Raw genomic sequence first — 21,748 nt, 5'->3', positions numbered from 1 at the left:
CCTTTCACATTTATGTGAGTACCTAATAGGGGTAAGTGTTGATTTTTGATTGAAGTGTTGTCACTCCCTTGTCAGTCAGTATTGTGATTGTATATAACTAAGTGTAAGACTTCAGCAGATCCCTTCTGCAGAAATGTGTTTACTCGTCCGTATGGTAGCACTGTGCCATGGTACATGCACTACTGGCTCTTAGGGAATGGGAGATGGCACTCTTACTGTTTTTCTTCTAATTGGTTATGGGTGTTACACCCAACAAACATTCATGCTTAAAGGTTCTCTCTGTGAGAGTTTCTCGCACCTAGTGGTTAGGTGTTATATTGCAACCAACCTCCTTAGCGACGCCTCATTTATAGTATGATAACTAGATGTCTAAGATGTCTTCCACCACGACCTCGTTGGATATTTCTTCGGGTGATGAGGTTCGTTAGTTTAGCTAATGTTGTGAAGTTGAAATTTTATTTAATCATTTGGTATGTAATTCTGCAATAACTTTTATGCAAGGCAGTAAATAATAATATAATAATAATAATAATGCTATTTTGGTACTATATGTCATTGATCAGCTAGCAATTCTGCAGATGAATCCAAGCTAATGTTACCAAAGTGCTAATGTTATTCAACAATCCCACAATGAGTTTGCTAGCTATTATGTTGGCATGGGTATATATTTTTTTCTTTCTTACAGCAGAGAGTGAGAGGAGAAAAAACAGGGAAAGACATGCAAGGGAGATAAAAGCATTGAAAGAAAAGGTTAAGAAATTAACAAAAGAGCAACACAAACTAAGAAAGCAGGAATGGCGGAAAAAGAAGGCTCAAATAGAAAAGTCAAATGTCAAACTAAAAGATAAAATTATTGTAGATTCTCCATGAACAGAAACAGAGAGGATGATAACGGGAAGCCAACATCGGAACTCAACATTAAGAGATATCTTCTTTTCCACAAGAGCTAAGAAGGAATTATACAACTCATGTGGCACAGAAACGAGCCGTTGAAAAATCAGGTCACAGACAACTGGCATTACACTGCAAAAACTGCGTATCTAATAAAATCTAACCAAGATTATTATTAATCTTATATCAAGATAAAAAAACTAGTTTGTACACTGCAAAAAATGAATTCTAACCAAGTGTTATTGATCTTATATTAAGATTAAAAAATCTATTTGGTATTGTTTTTAGTATGAAAAGACTTACCTAGCACCCTCTCAAAAGATCATTTTGACTTAATTTAAGAAGACTTTAACTTATTTTAAGGAGTCTTATCAAGACAAATCTGCTCAACGCACTGGCAGACAAATTTGCTTTTTATCTTGATATAAGATTAATAACACTTGGTTAGATTTTGTTAGATAAGCAGTTTTTACAGTGTATTGTTTTCAGTATAAAGAGACTTACCTAGTGCCTTCTCATGAAATCATTTGACTTAATTTAAGAAATGTTTGACTTATTTTAAGACATCTCATACTGAAAATAAGCTTTATAAAATATTTTTTATTCCAGTGCGATTGTCCTAAAAGCAAGCCAATTTGTCTGCCAGTGCTTTAAGTAAATTTGTCTTGATACGACTCCTTAAAATAAGTCAAAGTCTTCTTAAATTAAGTCAAAATGATCTTTCAAGAGAGCGCTAGGTAAGTCTTTTCATACTAGAAACAATAGCAAATAGATTTTTTGATCTTATTATATGATTAATAGCACTTGGTTAGATTTCATTTTTTGCAGTGCATCAAAGGCAAGGTTCTAAAGAAGTATCGGCTTCTTCATAGGCTTCGCCAGTTTGGTGTTAGGTACAGACTACTATCATGCTCTTGCAGTGAGCCATTGGATTGCCAATGCTTTCCCCCAGCTACTCTTTGTATAAGAGACTGCTCAGAGGAGCAGCAAACTGATGCATGGGCCAGGAAGAGCCGTCCTTTGGCCATGTTGATGGAGGAGATTGAAGACGAGTTGGGAGAAGAAGGGGATTCGGTCAATGAAATGTAAGATTTGGTGGATGAAATGGAAGAGGACCCATTGAAAGATCCTGGGGGTGCTACTGTTGATATAATTATACAATCCATCCAGTCCAATTCAATCCAGTCCAATCAACAATCACCTGAAGTAGTCTCATATCTCAGTAATCCCAATCCAGTCCAATCAAATCCAATCCAGTCCAATTAAATCCAATCCAATCAACAATCACATGAAGTAGGCTCATGTCTCTGCAATCCCAATACAGTCCAGTCCAATCCAATCCATTCCAGTTCAATCCAATCAAATCCAGTCCAGTCCAGTCCAATCCAATCCAATCCAATCCAGTTCAATTCAATCCAATCCAATCAACAATCACATGAAGTAGGCTCATGTCTCTGCAATCCCAATACAGTCCAGTCCAATCCAATCCATTCCAGTTCAATCCAATCAAATCCAGTCCAGTCCAGTCCAATCCAATCCAATCTAATCCAGTTCAATTCAATCCAATCCAATCAACAATCACATGAAGTAGGCTCATGTCTCTGCAATCCCAATACAGTCCAGTCCAGTCCATTCCAATTCAGTCCAGTCCAATCCAATTCAATCCAATCCAATCCAATCAACAATCACATGAAGTAGGCTCATATCTCAGCAATCCCAATCCAGTCCAATCAAATCCAATCCAGTCTAGTCCAGTCCAGTCCAATCCAGTCCAGTCCAATCCAATCCAGTCCAGTCCAGTCCAATCCAGTACAGTCCAATCCAATCCAGTCCAGTACAATCCAATCCAATCCAGTCCAATTCAATCCAATCAACAATCACATGAAGTAGGCTCATATCTCTGCAATCCTAATCCCAATACAGTCCAGTCCAATCCAATCAAGTCCAGTCCAGTCCAGTCCAGTCCAGTCCAATTCAATCCAATGCAATCCAGTCCATTTTAGTCTAGTCCAGTCCAATCCTTCCAACTTCTGCTTAATTGCTTGGCCCCCTCATTGCTGCTTGCAGCTATATTTGGGGGCCGAGCAGCGAAGCTGCGAAGCCCCATTGTGTTTCTATGATTTCCAAACAGGAAGTGAGCTCATATCTCAGCAACCCATTCATCTATCATAACCAAACTTAGTACATGGACTCAGGACCCAATCAGGAGGACGCTGAAGAAATCTGGTGACCTTTGACCTCTAGGGGGCGCTGTAATTGAGAAACATGCCTTTTGGCCTGTAGCTGCTGTTGTGCTTAGAATTAAAATCCACTAGTGGTGTCTGGTAATACTGTTGGAGGTCCTTAGGCCGACCCAAGCCAACTTGAGATGTCATCGTAATTGATTCGGCCGCCATATTGGATTTAATCAAAAACACGTACAAGTTTTCGCAGGTCACAAATTTCAACGGATCCTCACCAAAAATGGCAGAGACCATCTTCAGACCATGCCTTATCAGTGCATTGCTTTCTGGAACAATTGACAGAAGCATTCGGCTGTAACAGCCAATTAAAATTAGTGGCGAAGCCGCCAAGCAGGAAGTGAGCTCATATCTCAGCAACCCTGCCATGTATCATCACCAAACTTACTACATATATTCATAGTAAATGGTTTGTATGTGTAGTATGTGTCCATAGCTATAACATAGAATACGCTGTGGCTATACAAAAATAGTCAACAATGCTCTAGATTGCTGGCACTCTGGGCCAAAGCTTCCAAAAACAGTGCGGCATTCAAAGTGTTAATGCTACTTCATATAAGTAAAACGCTGCAACGTGAGAACAGTCTAGTACATAATAATCTGACATCAGAAACGCACCATCATTGTCAGCGCTCATGCTGCTGACACAGTGGCTGTGTGATGACTGGTTAATTTGGCCTTGATCATGCAGGACATTTCAGAATGTCGACTGTGTAACCAATCATAAATAGCTTCAATGTTTCAATGGAAAAGTTAGCTGGACAAATGAAAGAAAATAAGAAGGATTCAGTGCAGCATATCGTCATATTTCAGAACCTTCAAAATCAGATAACTGATGCAACTGAGATGGAGGACAACTCCACCTTGAGTAGAACATATTGTCCGAAGCAACTTACATTAGATGAGGAGGTATTTGCTGAATGTCACACAAAAAATGTCCCAAAAAAAAGTGGCGCAGATCCGACTGCCCCCAATGCTAAAAAAAAATCTAGAGGAAACACTGAGTACATATACAGTACATACATTCATTGTCAGCTAAACTAAAAATGGAAAATGTTGAAGTAAATTTCCAGGACAACACAAGATTTTGAAGGCTCCCTAGCAGATGGTGATATTATGAGAAATTATACTTACTCCAAATTATTCTGTAGGTAATAGAGAACACCTAGTTCGTTGAGGGTTTTAGCACAGTCAGCAGTGTCTTTACCCAATGTCAGCTCCTCCAACTGCAGAGTCCGCCGATGCAACAAAGTAAATCCATACTGCAGAGAAGTATTTGGAAACATGGGTACACTTACAAAGGCAAATATAGTAGTATTATCAATGTAGTACATGTATACACACAAATTAAAACAACGGTTTAAACAGAAAAATACAACTTCTTTTATATCTCACCATATGGCCTTTTTGGTGAGCCATCTTTTGACGAATCCTGACAGATCTTTTTCTCAACTTATCAGCCTGTTCATACCTACAAAATGAGATTTATTAATTTAATCCCAATGTGCTAGTGTAAACAGATCAGGCCTTACAACTTCAACTATAATAGACTACAAGCCTAAGAGAGCTACAACTTTACAAACAACAATCACACGCATGTCATATTGCTTAAGTATAATAGTACTAAACAAGTAACATATTTCTGATCTCAGATTATTAATTACCAGCCGAACCTGAATGAAAAACTAACTCCTTTTCCCTTTCCATATCACATTATGACACATTCATCAAAAAACAAGGACAAAGTTGTATGTACTTGTTCTTCTTTTGGTAAAGTAGGGCAAGGCAATCAAGTTCTCGTGCAACTGAACCATGTTCTGGACCATAAGCACTTTCACTGATCTCCAGTGCCTGCTTGTAGAGCTGCTCTGCATTTCCAAACTTTCTCCACAGAACATAGATTCCAGCTAGCTGGTGTAGAGACTGTGCAACACTTGGATGGTCTGGATCCAGAGCTGTCTCGCGGATCTCCAGGGAACGCTGCAAAGGTGCTACTGCCTATAAGAAAGAGCAGATAAATGAATATTCATCTCGTGTGCTAACCTAGGTCTTTTATTAATGGTTTAATTTTATAATAATGTGTCTACCAGTATTTTTCAACTTGAGATTATTAGGAGCTATCCTCGAATATCCTTGGAAAAAATATTCCTCTTTAGTGTTTAATGTAAACACGTAGAAATACACATGAAATGTTTTATTTCCCATGACTGATATTCAGTTTATTAGCCTGTCAGTGATCTGCCTCATTTAGGATCTTTGCTAGCAAATGCCTTTGGCTGATAACATTGTATCTCCCTGTAATAAACTAAAATTAGTGTGCTTGCTAAAGCAGGCACTGCTTCTTATTATTTACATTCACCTATTTTTTAGGCCAGCTGTTGCTCCTGAGCTAAAGCGTGCGGCTGGAACCGGTGTATGTTGCTTGAGAAGATGGCGTCACTGACCCTTGTCGTTCTTCCGCCCAATATTGGATTTTATCAAAAGCGAAACTAAACTTTCACAGGTCACAAATTTTGTCCAATCTTCACGAAACTTTACATACATTATCCTCAGTCCAAGTGTCACAACAGATAATGGAAGGATTTTTGATTTTTAAATAAACGAAATCTGTGTAGCTGCCAAACAGGAAGTAGATCATCTCAAAAACGCTTTTTACATATCAACACCAAACTTGCTACATGGACTCTGGACTCCATTGTGAGGATGCACAATACATTTGGTGTGCTTTAGGTAGGGGCGCTGCAATCGGCCAAGGTGTATTGGCGTTTTGGATGTTGCATTAATGCACGTTACTTTTGACCCATATGTCAAAAAAAAAATTCAAAAATAAGGTACTGCTGGAATCCTTGGATCAAACAAAGTTCAAAGCACTCTATGACGTCAATTTCCGCCATATGGGATTTTCCGCTATATTTGATTTTAGCGAAAGTGAAATAAAATTTTCACAGGTCACAAATTTTGTCCGAATTTGATGTAAATGATCTTCACAAAAGTTAGTGGAAGGATTTTTTATTTTTGAAAGCGTTCACCCGTCAGAGCCAATCAAAATCAGTCAGTCAAAAGGCACTCAGGACTAATGTAAATTATCAAAGAAATTACCAGGTAAATTATGATTTTGTATTGTGTTGTGGTCATGCAAGGAATTCTGGGTATACAGATGACAAGTCCGAACTCGACACACCCCATGACGTCAATATCCGCCATGTTTGACGTTCCACCATATTGAATTTCATCAAAAACACTTAAAAGTTTTCAAAGGTCAAAAACTTCATCCAATTTTCACGAAACTTGGCACAGATGACCTTCAGACCATGATTCATAACTGTATTGCCTTTGACACCCATACTAAAAACTGGTCGCCAGTCACGACCGATCTCGGCAAGGCTTTCACATATCAAAACCAAACTCAGTACATGGACTCAGGACCCAATTAGGAGGAGGCTCAATAAATTTGATGACTTTTGACCTACAGGTAGCGCTATAATTAACAAAACTACGTTTTGGCCTGTATGGGGTGATGTGTTTGAAATTAAAACATATTAGTGATCTCTGTTAATACTTTTGGAGGTCCTTAGGCTGTCACATATCAACGTTTGACATTAACATAATTGATTGGACCGCCATATTGGATTTCATCAAAAACACTTAAAAAGTTTTCACAGGTCACAAATTTCATCCAATTTTCACGAAACTTGGCACAGATGAGCTTTCATGGATTGAAACCAAACTTTGTACATGGACTAAAGACCCAATCCTAATCCAATCCAGTCCAATTCAATCCAATCCAATCAACAATCACACGAAGTAGGCTCATATCTCAGCAATCCCAATCCAATCCAATCCAGTCCAATTCAATCCAATCCAATCAATAATCACTTGAAGTAGGCTCATATCTCAGCAATCCCAATCCAGTCCAATAAAATCTAATCCAGTCCAGTACTATCCAATCCAATCCAGTCCAGTCCAATTCAATCCAATCCAATCAAATGAAGTAGTCTCATATCTCAGTAATCCCAATCCAGTCCTGTCCAATTCAGTCCAGTCCAATCCAGTCCAATCCAATCAACAATCACATGAAGTAGGCTCATATCTCTGCAATCCCAATTCCAATACAGTCCAGTCCAGTCCAATCCAGTCCAATCCAATCCAATCCAATCCAATCCAGTCTTAGTCTAGTCCAGTCCAATCCCAACTTCTGCTTATTTGCTTGGCCCCCGCGTTGCTGCTTGCAGCTATATTTGTTATAGTTTTTGTGTGGATGTGTGGCACCCCCAACCAGCGTTGCAAATGGTTGGCTGTGTATGGGTAGGCTATGCAAAATTCTTGCTGGCCTCTTGCTGGAGATGGCCTCTTTTAGGTTTCTGCTAATTACTTACCGTGTTGTCCCAAGTATACACTAAGTGTTACCTGCTCTGTTCTCTCCCTCCATTCTCCACTGTGCCTGTTCTGCTTATCCAGGACCATGGATGCAGAGGACAAAAAGGGTGAGCTATATATGACTGAAATGGTCCGATAAGATCATTTTTTATGTTTGAGGTCCCCACGATGGGACAGTCTTACAAAAAGGGAGGTGTTGATCCAGCATCTTCCACACCTCACATAACACTCCTGACTTCAGCCAAATCTGCTGCATCCTCCTTACCATGTCCCTCTTATAGTTGTACAGAGTATATGGAGAGCTACCTATCCCTTCTACATTGTGTCTTTTGTGTAGTTCACACACAATTGTTGTTCAAACTTATGTTACAGTGTCAGCATAGCTACCTCAGTCTTTTTTGCATTTGTTCCTGTTGTTTTAAACACACATTGAAAACTTAATAAACTGATTGTTATTTGTTTAGCCTGGTTCTAGTGTCTATTATGCTAACCTGCTTTTGCCCTATTGCCTGTGTTCTTTGATTACCTTCCTGATGAATGTAGGTCCCTGTCTTTTTAGTGTTCCCTGCTTGTCCATTGTGTAATGCCGCATTGCCCTTATGTTTCCCGTGTTCCTTGTATCCTTGACTTGAGTAAGTGAAGATCATTTTTGACTGTAACAGGTGCATCTTGTCGTGCATTTAGATCCAAACCCCTGCAACCTTGTCACATTTATGTGTATTTATATTTATGTGTAGGGGATTAAGATTTATCCATTCCATAGATATTTCACTTATGGCCATATAACAATCACTTCCCTCATTCCAATGCCAGATCTTTGCCACCAATGCATTGTGTGATCGAACAATCTCACAGTGGACTCAAACTTGCATTCTCAGACAAGGGACGTGGTGACATGTTAAGGAAGTGTCCAAAACCTACAGTATAGCCTCTGTCACTAGAATGTCTCCTAAGGTGTCAGGGATTGTGGTTTGAGGTTTATCCACTGCACAGACCTACCTGCTGACCATGGTTACATAGGCAAACAGTGAAAAATGATTCCAATGTTTGGAACGTTACCAATCATAATCAACCATAATCTATTTCATATGAATGGGCTGAGCAGAGAAAAATCTTATGTGAGTTTACATAGGCAGGTGTGCAGTATGTTGTGTTTCAAAACCTGAGTAAGTAGACCAAGGTCCTTTAGAAAACGGCCAAGTGTTTCATACAAGTTGGCTAGTCTTCTCATGCCGTCCTCAGTCTCACAGGTTTGCTCATAGCACTTCAGGGACTCAAAGTATTCTGTTGCCATGGATACCTTATCCTTCCCTACAAACTGCCAGTAGGTCAACAACTCTGAAAAATGTCCCCTAAAAGGGAAAAAAAGAGAGGGATATCCATTTGGACAATATTCAAGATAGTCAAGAGAAGTTAATAGCCATTCATATAATAAAATAAATAAATGTCCCATCACCTCTTGTAGAGATTCTGACAGACAAATAAGTTCAGCAGACTCAGTTGGAGCTTTGTCTTATCCTCTTGTTGCTGTAACAGCCATGGCAGCTCATCAGCTACACGCCACGTTACCCTGTGTTGACTATAGAACACAGAAACTGCCAGCTGTTCACTGTATATCCACATATACCCTGTACAAAAAAGTTTAGGTTGACAACACAAATAGAAACGTTACCTGAGCTGCCTGCTGAAATGGTGAATTAGCCTTTCTCTGTGTATAGAGACGGTTACCCCTCCATCCATCAGTTCAAGTCTGACTGCATCACATGCCTGCACAATAAGAACTTCACTGATTTTGTGCTGCAATCATGTAAATCCTTGTAAACCTTATTTCACAGATCACACATTTGTTTTGCCTTTATAATATCAACAGGGAAGTGGAGAGAGACAGGAAGTGAATGTGAGAGAAAGAGATGTGGAGGGATCGGGACATGACCACAGCCAGAACCAAACCTGGGTCCCCATGGGCACAGAGACCCAAATGTGGCACCACAGCTCCTCCCTCATATGATTTTAATAATAGCCCTTCAAAGATGGTTGTTATTCTGGCGATGCTGAGAGTGTGTGTGTGTGTGTGTGGGGTGAGTATGGCGTGTGTATGTGGGATCAACATCCCCTACCACCAAACCTTCACTCAACACCACCATCTACATGCCGATGAGTGTGTGTGTGTAAGGGGGTGGGGGGTGAGGTGGGGGGGTGGCTCTACTGTGCGCCCATTTCACTCGCACATGCGAGTAAAAATGATGGCGTGTGAGTGCAAAAAAATATTTAGGCACACTGGTGTGAATGACTTCTAACCATGTCAATGTTTGTCTACAAAATACACCGCAACATCGAGAAACATTACTGGTGCGAACCATAGAATCACATTGCGAATGCAGCATAAAAACTACACCTCCCATCAACGTTAGCAGTTTCGCATTGTGACTCGCTAGTAGTCGCTTCAATCAAATTCAAGAGCGCACAGAAAAAGCGGTACAGTAAGTTAGCCAGCCAACATGCAAAATAACTAATTTCTTCAATCCACCGAATTCATTGGATATTGGAGGAACAGGATGAGATTCTGAGAATGCAACGTGAGAGGCAACATGCCTTAACCCAGTTGACGTATTGGCTGCAATATGCAAAATATAGCTGTAGTGAACAGGCAGAAAAGTATCCTCCCCTAACACTCCCGTTTTCTTCAAAGGTAGAACACAACTGACAAGTCCAGGCTTCCACGCATGCTTGTTTACAAGCTGAAGTGCAAAACGAAAGTAGGCCTAACATTTGCCTACTGCCCCCATCAATGCAGATATTTCAAATAAAAATAAATATCCTTGATTAGACTATGTTGGGTTTTGTGGAAGAGAAAATGGACTGTTTTAGTAGTAGTATTAGGCAGGATGCAGTCAGATAGGTCACCATGGGCATATCTGGATTAGCTACAGATGGATTCACAAATAAATAAATTAGCCTACATTTGTCAGGATACTTGATATACAGGCTAAATGCAAATATGGCAATGCTTTATACTATTTTACATTAACAAAATGTAGAAAAATAGAACAGACTGAAAATAAAGTAGGCACTAATATTCTTTAAAATCTTGTTTCCTGTAAATGTCGTCAGTCATTCTTAATCTTTGCAATTGGTGCACTGGCTTGTAACTGTTAGCTGCAGTGTAATGTTAGATTATGTGTAAATTAAGTACAGAACTGACTGTGCGCCTGTTAGGGGGGGTGGTCTGGGGTTGATGGGGTGTTGGTGTATGTATTTGGGGGAGGTATTGGTGTGTGTGTGTGTGTGTGTGTGTGGGGGTACATTTCAACATTCACATCTTACTTTCCCCCTACTCAACACCGCCATCTACAGGCTGATAATAATAATAACAATAATAATAATAATAATAAGCTTTATTTGTATAGCACCTTTCATGCAAAGAATGCAGCTCAAAGTGCTTTACATTTGAAACATTTAACACAATAATAGAGAAAAAAATATTAATAACAATAATACATTTTGAGGCTAACGCAGCAAGTGCTTGCAGTAGTATAGGCTTTGTTATAGAGTGTGACTACCCGACCCGAGCCTGACGGGACCCGACGGGTCGGGTCGAGTTCAGACAAATATTTAGAAATTATAGTTGGGTTCGGACACATGGGGGCGATATGCATTGGAAGCTTTACATTTAAAATAGCTTATTATGTAGGGTAGCCAACAGGTCTGCTTCACATGATGCATACATTTGTTTTTTGAGAATAAAATAAAATGTAAAAAAAGACGTAACATCTTTCTACCTGTGTGCAAGATTTGTTTATGTAGCCGTGACAACGCATGTACATTTCAGTCTTGGGTGACGTTAAAAAATATAGTTGTTAGCCTATCAGGAGATTTTAAGACCAAAGAAAACGAAGCAAATTAAGTCTAGACCTATGTGGAGGTAAGCCTATTTGCGTTCCATACTGTGGTATGTAATAGGGGGAACCCATCTGCTTCTGGCTGGCTGCAGTTCTAATGGCAGCAATCGAATGTAGAATAATCCGAAAAAAGTAGTCTACAACATAAAATGAGTTAACTAAAACCTAAAAGTTAACTAAAAGCGCTCATACTCTCAATTTCAATTTTATTTGTAAGGGACAATGTGCAGTTAAAACATAAATGTAACCATTTGATGCATTGCTCCATAGTTAGCCTTAGGCTAATTTACATCTGCAGTCCCACAGGAAGCACAAATACAAATACAACATTTTAAAAATCAAACATCGCTCAATAAGTAAAAAACAAGTAACAAATAGCAATGAATTACATTTTGTATCACAGGTACATTCACACACATGCACCACATGATCCAAGTGGTGTAGTGGCATGCACAGCACACAACACAACCCATTCACACACACACACACCTTATCAGCACGATTGGAGAGAAGATTGAGACTAAAAGTTATGAGGAGTGATTAACTAACAGTGTGCATGCAGATAAGTAATTTTTTAGATCAGCTTTAAAGCTACCAAACAAACCACAGCTTTTTACATTGTCTGGGATAGTACTCCACTGGGTAATGGCTTTAAAAGAGAATGCTGTCTGCCCAAAGGCTGAAGAGCGAAAGGGTAGTGCAGTGTAGTTGTGTATGGAAGCTATTCTAGTGGACCTTACAGACCCAGCGGCACGGTAAAAGACAAACTTGCGCAAACAGGTAGGGGCCAAGCCTTTAAACATTTTGTAAACTGTACACAGATTTGAACACACTCTAAAATGTTCAAAAGTGAGTAGATTATGTTTGTGTAGTATCCCACAATGGTGATACCTTAATGGCTTTTTTCAAATACTTTCAAAGCCTGTTTGTACAAAGATTCTAAGGGCCTGATTGTTATTGGACTTGCCTGCCCCCAACAGGTAATAAAGTATGAGATGTGCGACAAAATGAGGGCATGGAGAAATATCTTTGCAGCCTCTGTGGACAGAGAGGATCTAATCTGTCTAAAACTTACCATGTTGTATTTAATAGTTTTTGTCATTTTCTTAATGTGTTTTTTGAAGTTGAGATTTGAGTCTAATACAACACCAAGATATTTAAATTCAGTGACAGTCACAATTTGTTCACCCTTAATGCAGATGTTTACATCTGGAGTGTGAAGCTTGGTTTTGGAAAAGAACATGCCTTTTACATTTAAAGTAAGGCAAGATTGGTATAGCCACTCAACCACTACATCCAGGGCACTGGCTAGTTTATCAGCTGCTAGCTGAGCTGATGTAGGATGTGTATATAGAACAGTGTGATCGGCGTATAGTTGTGCCTCTACTCCATGACAGTACTGTGGAAGGTCATTGATGACACTGTATTCTGTTGGATAGGTATGACGATATCCAAGCAAGTGTACTAGACGAAAGGTTGAAGTTGGCGAGTTTAGATATAAGAACGTTGTGATAAACGGTGTCAAAGGCTTTACACGTCTAAGACTACAGTTCCAACAACTCCACCTTTGTCAAGATGTAATCTAATTTGCTGTGTTAAGTGTAAGGTGGCTGTTTCTGTAGAGTAGTGTTTTCTAAAACCAAACTGGGCAGGATTTAAGCCAGGGTTGCAGCTGTTAATGTGGTCAGTTAGTTGTTTTATAACCACTTTCTTTGCAACCTTAGAGACTACTGGCAGTATACTTATGGGTCTATAGTTACTGACTACATCTACATATACGAACTACAGATTCGAAGATGGGAGTCACAATTGTGTTTCCAGTTGTTAGGAAAAGAACTGTGTGTAATGGAGAGGTTTACCAAGTGAGCAATTGACCGATCCCAAGCCCCGCCCCCTTTTACTATGTCACAATGAGGACGTCGGAGGACCTCGGTCAATTTAGAATTTTATAGTGTCCATTCTATAGCCTACAATACCGGTTATGTGAATGCTAATGCTTTTTAAGTAGCCTAAGTAACTAAATAACTAAAGAGCTCAAAAGGTTCAAATATATGCCTGGGATACTTGTAGAAGTGACATCCGATATCCTGACCGTGAAACGTTGACAGACATAGGCCTAACTTTGCATAACTTTGATAGGCTGCTACTTTTCAGTAAAGAAATCTGAGTGTGTACGAAAATATTCCCTTTTTTGTGTTCATAACTACATACAAAAACATAACTAAACCTGGTTTCCACTGTTGAAACGACAACATAAGCCTACGCAAAAAAATTATACCTAACTTGCAGGAACTGAACTCACCCTCATACAATTGGAAGTACGCGAAATAGGCTACACCTTCAATCACGTATGCCTTTTACACACAATAAGAATACTTTCAGCTTTTAGGCATAGGCTACCTTGCCATGTTTAACTTGGGATAGAAGACTGTTCACAGAAATAAGCTAATGACCATTTTTTCAACAAACGGAATAACCTACTGCGATGCATCATTGATGGCTGAACGAGAGATAGCCAATGTCTTCTAAAGATCAAATCATGTGCCGATTGAAAACCTTGCTGTATAGGCTATGCAGTCTCGAAATCGCCAATATTAGGCCTACTACATTGCCCACATTTAAATTAAGTATAGCCTAAGCGGGCACTGATGAAGTCTTGTGCAAGACAAATCACGCCTGCAAACTGCAGATATGTCGTATGCGCTGTATGGGTAAACTGGTAGATCTAGTGGTTTCTTTTCAATAGCCTACATTTGTATCATGTTTATTTGAACTCTTCCTTCTAAAGCAGCCATTCAAAATAATAAGTAGGCTATCGGCCTACCGGGCTTAAGCTATCTCTCCACCTCCCAACATGAGCTGCTTAACAGGCTAGCCACTCTCCCAAGTTGCGTGGGAACTTGGATCTGCAACACTTGGACCCGTCTTTAATAAATCCTCGAAATATGGTTAGATTTTGTTATGGACACGTCAACACCATATGTTTGCACAGACCTGTTTATTGAATCAGTCACATCTGCAGCAAATAAGGTAAACTACCTGCTTGTGATAACGTGCTAATTGTTTATCCCCTGTTAACATGCATCCCATTAAGATCCGTAACACCAGATTGGTTTGTCCTCAATTTGTGGTATTCCACCTCGTTGATAACAGCAGACATTGTGAATGTGTCCTTCCAAATACTGAAGGCCCTTCTGGCCTCTGTTTTTTGAATATATCAATATTACAATATTACTTGACGCCCAGAAATCTAGCATACACTGTTACACTCTGCTAAATGGTGCTGCGTACCCATGTTGAACACGCGTTCTCGCACACTTTCCTGCAAACTTGTCCGACTTCACAACAGTAACTATGGGACTGACAATGGGAGGAGGGGCTTGGGATCGGTCAATAGAGGGAGTAGATGAAAACTGTGTTCTGATGGAAAGGATCTCTGCGTTTTGAGTTCCTTAAGGTGCAGATCACTTTCTTTGCTTCTTCTTCACTGATTATGCCCCGCAACATTCAAATTGCCTTTTTAACCCTTGTGTTATCCTCAAATCTTACCGTCACGCTTTATCCTTGGGGTCAATTTGACCCCAGCTAAATAAACCCAGTTGTTACCCAGTTTTTTGTGACAGGTACTTAACAAGAGTGTAATAACCACCATCAAAAGCCCTACAAAACAATCCCACCCCCCCCACACCCCTTTATGAACCTTGGAACCCTGGTTGGCAATATTGCCCATCCAGTGTCAGCAGCCCAAAGGCTTGCTGTTGCTTCCCCTTTTGACTTACACAGTCCTGCCAAAATGATTTGATATGTAATATGTCTTGTTTATTTTTAGGTATTTAGGCATTTGTGGTGTGGTGTTGGTGTAGTGTTCTGAAATCTTTTTTGGTTAATTTCCTTGTCACCAGAGTTAAATTGTGATCAGACAAACCGGTGATTAGATTACAACTTTGTGTTATACTTTCATGTTTATTAGAGAAAAATAGGTCAAGTTGTGTACTTGAGCATTTTGTGATTCTGGTTTTCCTTTTAGTCTTATCTCCCCAGTTAAAATTGAAATCCCCCATGAGAATAATTTCTTTGTTATGATTACATTCTTTCAAAATACCAGTTAAGTTGTTCATAAAAAGTGTCATTGGCAGTCGGGGGACTACAAAATTCTATAATGGTCAAAGGCTGAGGTTCCCCTGTTAGAGCATGCGTTGTGCTAGCCGGTTGCCGGTTGAGAGGGGTCTGTTTGACGGGATCCGCAGTATCTGGTTAGGTTCAGCCATCAAAATTAAAGCTCATCAGGGGGTAATATTGTGGAAACAAACGTTGGGTAGGCTAAATTTATGGTCCATACTGTAGCATACTGGCATGTATAGACTCAAAGCGGCAAAAGCCGACGTTCCTAACCCTGCTCACAAGTGCCACCTGGTGGTTGTTTGGGTCGATCTCTTTGTAAATTACGTTTGATTAGAACGTGTTTCATTCATCCCGGCTCCCCCTGCTATAATTATCTCTAACACTCTGAATTACACCTCAACACTAAATTAATGATGTGTAATTGAAGCCTATCATCGGATAGCCTAGTAATATGGGTAGGCATTCAATGTGTTTGACATAATTAATTTGACAATATTTCCCATCTTTGCAGAGGAAAAGCTCTGTGTGAAGATAATTAAAGGCCTGTCTTATAGATGCCTGTCTCAAATACTAGCCAGTGCAGTTTGGCGATTTGGGAAAATAAAAGCCTGGGCTATTATTTGAAGTTTTACGTTTAACGTCTCATCCAAAAGGAAGGCATCTCCTGCAGTACAGTGTCCCAGTCACTGCTCTGGGGCATTGGAATCAACTTTTTGGATCAATCAATTTTTTGACCAAAGGGAAGAGTGCCACCTACTGGCCACCCACTAACAGGTGGAAAAAATCCGAAGAAAAAAAAAAAAAAATAATCCTATATGACTGACACTTCGCTACCACGGCGGTCATAATAATATCTTATTGGTAAGATAATAATAATAATAATAATAATACAAGTTTTATTGGTATAGGGCAGGGGTACTCAAATGTAAACCTGAGAGGTCCACTTATCAAATTTCCATTTACTCCAAGCTCCAGAAGATTTTTTTAAATAGGCTACAGAACTCCAAAAAAGAGAAAGTCTCAAACTACACAAAACAATGTGGTGTTAATGGGAGAAGTGACCCAGCCTCGTGAGACCATCCTGATCTCGCAAGCTTCAGTTTTCCACTCGCAGATCAGTCTGGCATCTCTCCGATAAAGAAAATTTGGAGCAGTTCGCCAAATGGACGTCCAATCAGTGTTGGTTTTGAGGCGGGTTTAGGTGTGACGCAACGAGAAGTTACTGTTCAATCTAAACAACATGGCGACTTCCACGGATGAGATGAGTATATCTATCACTGAAGTTTTATCTGAATTAGAGAGTATTCCTGGGGAAGCTAGGAATCTAGGAGTCTCTGCAATGTAGCTGGGAGGAATGAAGGACACAGACATCCTCCACGGCCAATTCCAGTTAGTGTTTGGTAGCCCTGAATCTTAGTTACTTAACGAGAAGGAATATGCTTTTTTCAGAAGTGTAGCCTACCATGAAAACTTGGTGGGGATTGTCGTTGATGAGGTTCATGTCACATACGGTAAGTTTAAAAACGTTAACGTTAAAACAGAGCACTATGACATAAGTGTCTAATTTATTAAACTTTGGAACCACGACTCCATCCATAAACTTCAACCACGACTGCATCGTTTGAGTTTTGACAGTGATTGACAGGTGATGGCGGGTGGCATGTGACAGGTTGGGTCGAACCATCCGGGGGGGACTCTGGGTTTTTAGGAAAATGAAATTGAATAGCCTACTGAAATATACAATTAATTTTATGAACTTATATTTTCCTAAAAATATTTATTAAATAATTGTTTTTAAAGTATTTTTGCATGGATTCTACTTTTTAAATATATGTATATTTTAACCCTAAGCTATTTTAAGGGCATTTTCACTACCTTTATTCATAAGGATTTATTCTGGTGGCACACACACATATTATATATTGTTTTTTTCAGCAGAGCCTAGGCTATCCAGATCATTTCATATTAGTACTAGCATTGATTTTATTTTGATTTTTAAAGAATTAAAATATAAAAATTATAATATAAAAATTCTTATATTTTGACATGCATCTCACCACAGCAAGCTCATAGCTCTACAGTGGGCAGTGCTTCGACTTGGCCAGCTTCACTCGCGGTCCGCGCGTGGGATCACGCGGTATCACGCGACTTTAATTTGTATTTTTCCAGTGAGACGCTGCAACAACCCAAACAACCGGTAGATGGCTCAAGTGAGAAGGGTGTCTCGTAAAAAGAAATGGAGCCTGGAAAACCCTACACAGACTTCACACTACAGACTTTAGCAGACTGGTTTAGAAATAATTTAATAGCCAGAAATATGCCTGCCCTGCCCTAATAAACAAATATGCGAGTGAATCCCGTTTGCAGCCGTAGAAGAAACGCAGGACAAATTAAAACATTCTGGTTTTCTCCGAGTGCAACGATGATAGACAGACATCATTTGGACAAAATATAGAGCATATTAACCTCCGTTGCTCAGCCAAATGCCTTCCTGTTACGTCCTGTTATCACGGAGTTACAGGCGATAAACGATTTTTGATGGTCACAACTTTACTTCATTAGCGGTTTATTTTTTTTTTTTTATTATTAAAGAGTGTTTTTCATTTAAAGGTTTGACTTCGTGCTTATTCAGTAGAGCATTTAGTGCTCTCCCCAATCCCAGACGTTCACATTGCATGTTTGTTTGTAATGGATGCAACCGCGAGATAGGCTATGCATTTGACAGCAATGAGTGGTTAACAGACATGAACCAAGACATATAGCCCAGCAGCAATCTAGGGACTGTTCGTTATTTATTGAAGGGGCCACCGGAGGAATTTTAAGTGCTTCAGTTGCAAGTTGCATGACCCTCTCTTTCCTGCTAGAAATCGTTCAATGACCCTCCGACAGAATTGTTAAAAAAAGACATGACCCTCCCCTGCCAATTGTTGCTGTCTTCTTCGCCCACCCACAGCCACACACTGTGATAACGTTCTTAAATCAATCTTTCCCCGTGGAGCTTGCATGCTACCAGTCCTTCCTTTTCAAATGTGTTGCGCCTGTTTGCACAATTTCACAAATAATCATATGTGATTAATAATATGACAAATAATCCCTGTGCAATGCATGCCAACTTTTTACGTGTTTATCACGTATTTTAACTATCCCCCGCGCTGTCTTGCCGTTTTAATGTTTTCCCGTAGAATATCCCATATTTTAATACTCTCATAACAGCCCTGCCATCGGGCCTGTCTCTGTGTTGCCCTGTTGCTACCCCTTGCCCTTCCAACTAAAACAGATGTCTTCAAATCATCGCTTTCCTTGCTTGAAGGCGAACTTAGAGTGATGTTAACCTATTTAAGTTTAACGGGCGTGAATGTCGTGAGAGCACGCTTCATTGGCGCTTGCATGTGCGGCCTTATGTCTACGTGCGCACCTGAGGCTACTCAGATACAGTGGGTCCCCGTTAAGTTTGGACGGGTTCCTTCATGAATCACGCACCCCATTTTCTCAGCAGAAATGGCACAAACTGCAGTTGACACAAACAACCACAAGGTGTCACTTTGGGTGCCACTACTATTTTTGATACGACTGACTTACTGCTTCACGGTAGTTTAAGCTTACACTTGACAAAACATTCTAATATGAAAATGTAGATGCAATTGTTGTAAAATGGTGCAGCTCCTTTAAGAAAGCACCGTGTGCAGCGATGGAGAGAGAGAAAGCGAGAGGGGATAGGCCTACAGTATGTGTGTTAGAACTTAGCGTGTGGAAAAAGTATGTGCTGTTGAGACTGGAGCGAGTCATATTCAAAATAATGCAAAAAAAAGCAATTATCCTCATTCATTGCAACCAAAGCATGCCTGCTTGCCGACGTTCAAACGAAAAATATATCAAAGCACCTTTTGCGTTTGAATGTAGCACGAAAAAAATGTTTAAACAGCTGGACAAATGATTTAGCTAATTGATTATATAACCTGTACACCAGCAATTGTTGAACATTTACCTGTACAAGTACATTGACAGTAGCCCAGCCTAACAGCATGTTGTAGGCCTACTGTAGAAATTTCACTTAAATTGCAACCGCAACATGCCTGCTTGCCAACTTTCAAACGACAACGAAAAAGATAATAAAACAACAAGAGGGTTGAGTCTGAATGACACTGAGTTTTTAGACACTGAGTTTTTGTAGTTAAGAAATATTTTCGTGATAAAAAATGGTCATTCTTCAATCTCCTTCACTGACCTTATGGAAAAGGCTTAACGTCCCAAAACAACGATCAATGATCATCAAATTTCTCTCTCATTGCTCCTCATAACCATCTATAAAAAAGTGTTTTTCTTTTTCTTTTTGAGCACATCCGAATCCCAGGACATAACGCACTGGACCTTATAATAGGCTCGAGATATAATTCCAGAGATGACGGCTCTGGTCATCCCATACCCTCCCCCCACTTCCTGTAGCCTACCATTATGAAGGCCTGTAGCCTAAAACGCCTCTGCCGCTTTGTGACATTAAGCTTTTTTCACGTTAAGCCCCCCCCCCCCCATCCCCTTCTTTCACAAGCAGTGGGGAGCTGGGCACAAAGTAACACTTTTGGTAGACAAAGGAGGGTTCTCCGCTTTCTGTCGTTTGGCCACAATCCGTTGCAACCAGGCCAGGACAGATATTTTAGAGGAGAGAGACGGTGCAGCTCAGATGTCTTAATTTTCTTTATTCTTTAGTAAAAGGTGCAGAACATTATTAAACTTTGACTAACATTTCGATGTGTCGATGTTTTTGACTAACGAACACCTTCCCACCTCTGACAGCTTAAAAGAAGTCAAGTTTAATAATGTTCTGCACCTTTTACTAAAGAATAAAGAAAATTAAGAAGACATCTGAGCTGCACCGGCGTCTCACAAAACACTTTTTGGCTTTGGCTAAATATTTCTAAAATCATTTGAGTTTCACTAGTCACATGTTTTAACAACCAACACTTGTTATTGAACTAATAACAGACGTGTGTCGAAAATTGACTTTATTTTCCATACGGAGAAATAACATATGCAGAGTCTAACCAAGGTCAATCTTGCCAAAAAAAGCCTCAAACCTGAAAACACATGAGGCAAAAAGTGCAAAACATCACAAAAACTAACTAAACTAACACACGATATTTTTTTGTATTGCAATCATTGTAGCCTACAGTTGTAACAGCGCGTAACAGTCGCTTTTACTCCCCGGATGCGCCATTATAAAGAACGCTTTAACGGTCCCAAAAACAGCTATCAATCACCAAACGTCTTATAAACAAGTATTGCCAGGAGCAACACCTTGCAAAAAATGATAACAATAGGCCTAGGCCTTCATATGGCTCTGCTCCTGCCTAGATTCGAACTCAGAACTGCCTGAAAGTTCCAGACCTGTTCTGGAAATACGTGTATTAACCCAGTGTTTCTCAAAGTGTGGTCTGGGGACCACTGGTGGTCTGCAAGCTATCCCAAGTGTTCCGCGAGCAGACGTGGTAAAATATGATATAGATGAGTGGTTTGCAATATTGAACCAACTTGTATGTAAATCCAAACAGTTCTGCAACACTGTCTATGTAAGATATGCCAGTTTAAATCATATGAATCCTCTGACACAATAAGCAAAGTGAAAATACAATAAGCAAGGTGGTTTAGTGAGTAGGCCTATTGTGCAGATATACTGTTGAAGTAGGTCTAATCTATTTTTTTTTAGCTAGGTGGTCCATGCATTTTTTATTGGTTAAGTGGTCCTCCATCTGAAAAAGTTTGAGAAACACTGCATTAACCCACTCGACCGTCAGACAACGCTATCTGCTTCGAGTAGGCCTATTGGGTAGGACTGTAGCCTACACTGGTTGCTGTGGCACAGTCTTGAGTGACCGAATTTGTTTTTCTTTGTCATATGAATGCTGTCATTTTGTTAACATTACTGTTAAGGAGATGCTGTAGGCAAAGTCTATATTTCAACCTCGTTAGTGTAGTAACAAAAAATCAGAACTATTCACAAGGTTTCTGGGCAGCATATTTATGTTCTGTTAGCAAGTTTAACTTCTCATGACTACCGACAAAGTAGCCTACTGCCAGCTGATCTAAGCTCTCATTTTAAAACATTACTGAGAGACAGACACTGTACAATCAAGAAATCTTGCCACCGAATCCAAAACTATGTTTAACATTATGTACAAGGCTTAGGCTACAGTGGACTAGCATGTTGCAGGGGCTGCTAAAAAC

General features: G+C 39.8%; 1 protein-coding gene across 7 annotated transcripts in view; it reads right to left on the bottom strand.

The window, feature by feature from the left end:
* Positions 1-21,748, bottom strand: part of nphp3 (nephronophthisis 3) — a 165,406-nt gene that overhangs the window by 8,824 nt on the left and 134,834 nt on the right. For 6 of the 7 annotated variants that reach the window (XM_048265979.1, XM_048265981.1, XM_048265983.1 and 3 more), the window contains 6 exons: positions 9,181-9,275; positions 8,965-9,087; positions 8,671-8,860; positions 4,888-5,129; positions 4,527-4,602; positions 4,266-4,393 (listed from right to left, as the gene is read on the bottom strand). In XM_048265979.1, coding sequence (XP_048121936.1) covers positions 4,266-4,393; positions 4,527-4,602; positions 4,888-5,129; positions 8,671-8,860; positions 8,965-9,087; positions 9,181-9,275 — 854 coding nt within the window. The remainder of the gene's footprint in view (positions 1-4,265; positions 4,394-4,526; positions 4,603-4,887; positions 5,130-8,670; positions 8,861-8,964; positions 9,088-9,180; positions 9,276-21,748) is intronic. The other variant, XM_048265984.1, reaches the window with a different exon arrangement.

The sequence above is a fragment of the Alosa alosa genome, chromosome 16, assembly GCF_017589495.1.
Source record: "Alosa alosa isolate M-15738 ecotype Scorff River chromosome 16, AALO_Geno_1.1, whole genome shotgun sequence".
In the NCBI taxonomy this organism is placed as follows: domain Eukaryota; kingdom Metazoa; phylum Chordata; class Actinopteri; order Clupeiformes; family Clupeidae; genus Alosa; species Alosa alosa.
The sequence above is the reverse complement of the archived record's forward strand: the minus strand, read 5'-3'. Positions and strand labels throughout refer to the sequence as shown.